This window comes from Vigna unguiculata, chromosome 11, assembly GCF_004118075.2.
Source record: "Vigna unguiculata cultivar IT97K-499-35 chromosome 11, ASM411807v1, whole genome shotgun sequence".
Classification (NCBI taxonomy): Eukaryota; Viridiplantae; Streptophyta; class Magnoliopsida; order Fabales; family Fabaceae; genus Vigna; species Vigna unguiculata.
In genome coordinates, this window is record NC_040289.1 from 7,991,829 (window position 1) to 7,993,773 (window position 1,945).

The following is a 1,945-nucleotide window of genomic DNA, read 5'->3' on the forward strand; positions in this document are numbered from 1 at the left end:
TTAGTGAGACATGTTACCGGTGTCCAAAATAAGTTAAAAATTGGAGTCAAAATAACATTTTCAAATAATTACATAATCAACATTTTCTGTAGAATTTTTTTAAAGTGATTTTTTCCGTAGTTAATTGTTGATGATATCAACAATATCATTATCACAAGAGTAATTATATTTTAGACAAACTTGTAAAAGGATTATTTGACACTAAATATTAATAATATTATATTCAATAATTTAATTTAATGTCTTAATTTAATATTGTATTATTAGAAATTAATGTTTGAAAGCTTGTGTCAAACTATCATCATTCCCTTACCAAAAATACAATTTCACAGCACACGCAATCCTAGGCAAAATTATTTTCTTCAACACTCTTCCCATAAGAGTTCATTGGAGACCAAAATCCAGTAAGTAATTTTTTTTTCTTCCACAAGTATAATAAACTATTTCATGTGGCAACCACATGCATAAATCTCACCAATTTCACAGATATCTTCCCAAACTCCCATGTAAGTAAAAGGAAAAAAAAGTTAAAAAACTAAACAAAAGTTGCAGAACTAACTATTCACATTTTCCTTCCAGTAAGACCCAGTGAAAGGGTTAATTAACATAGTTGTCTCTTTTATCACGATCGAACTCTTGATCACATGTTTATCATCAGACAAAGTTATGTACCAATCATGTGACGACATGTCTGTCATCAAACGTCTTTGTTACAACGCTTGGACGGTTCCATGGCGTGGCATTCTCTACAAGCCATCACAAACCACCGTAGAATCCTCCTCCCAAATCTCAACCTAACCCCTTTATTCTCCTTCTTACTCTTCTTCTTGTTGTTCTTATTCTTCTTCTTCTTCTTCATGGTCCCTTTGTCCTTCACTTGGTTCGTGTCGGTTCTTCTTCTCAAGGAGCCTTCACGGTTCAACGCTGGCATGGGAGTTATAAACTGCCACCTTTGTGAGCAGCCATATGGTTGATAATGGGAGGGAGTTTTTGACATAAATGCAGCACCTTTGAGCTTGTTGTGGAAGGATTTTCGCTCAGAACTGTCGCTGGAGCTGGTTCTGGCGCTGCTACAGCTGCTGTTGGTGCTGTTGCTCAGTGAAGAGAAAAGGGAGTCTCTGGTGCTGCTGGTGCGGCTGCTAGGGAGGGGGAAAGAGTGGGGCCGGAGACGGCCATTGAGGAAGAGGTGGTCGGCGGGGGAGGTGGCGAAAGGCTCGGCGGAGGGGGAGTCCGGAGTGAGGGACCCGAATTCAAAGTCCGATTCAACCGTCGGCGTGCTCACGAAGGAGAAGGAGTCGCCGGAGGAGGGAGAGGTGTTGATGTTGTTTTTGTTGTCCATGGAGGGGTTGGTTGTGATGAGGAAATTAGGGTTTATATATGTGTGAGGAGAAAGAGAGAGGGTATGATGGTGATAGTGGAAGACTGGTTTGTGGGGTTTCGATGTGGGACATGTGGAGTGAAAATTAGGGAGGTAGCTAGCTAACTTAGGGGGTGGTGTAAATAATGTGAACCATGAGATGACAACTAAGATATAAGTTTGAGGAATAATATTGCATAGTGGTGGTGTAATGATGTTGTTAGCCTATGTGAGATGTGTCACATACAAGAGTGTATTGTATATATGTGTCATGTGATGTTGAACTTTAAAGATGTTGCCAATGGAATTATGAGCAATGAATTACAATGCATATCAAAATGAAAATTGAGAATAGAAATAAATTTTGAGTGAAAATTGAAGAAAAGTGTTTTTGTATAAAATTATTAGTTTTTTTTTTTCATATATTACAAGTAAGTGTCGTGTTGTACACTTTGTATTTAAATTATACCCTTCTTAATTAGTAAATATTAACTTTTGTAGGTGCTTTTTAATGTGAGATCTCTAACACATAGTCTTTATATTAATACATATACATATTGAGCGTGAAATTAAACATTAATGAATGTT

General features: G+C 37.3%; 1 protein-coding gene across 1 annotated transcript; it reads right to left on the reverse strand.

Moving 5' to 3' along the window:
• Positions 1–308: 308 nt before the first annotated feature.
• Positions 309–1,603, reverse strand: LOC114170466. Its single transcript, XM_028055952.1, has one exon. The coding sequence runs from the start codon at positions 1,337–1,339 to the stop codon at positions 698–700; it is 642 nt and encodes a 213-aa protein (XP_027911753.1). The 5' UTR covers positions 1,340–1,603; the 3' UTR covers positions 309–697.
• Between the last annotated feature and the right edge of the window lie 342 nt (positions 1,604–1,945).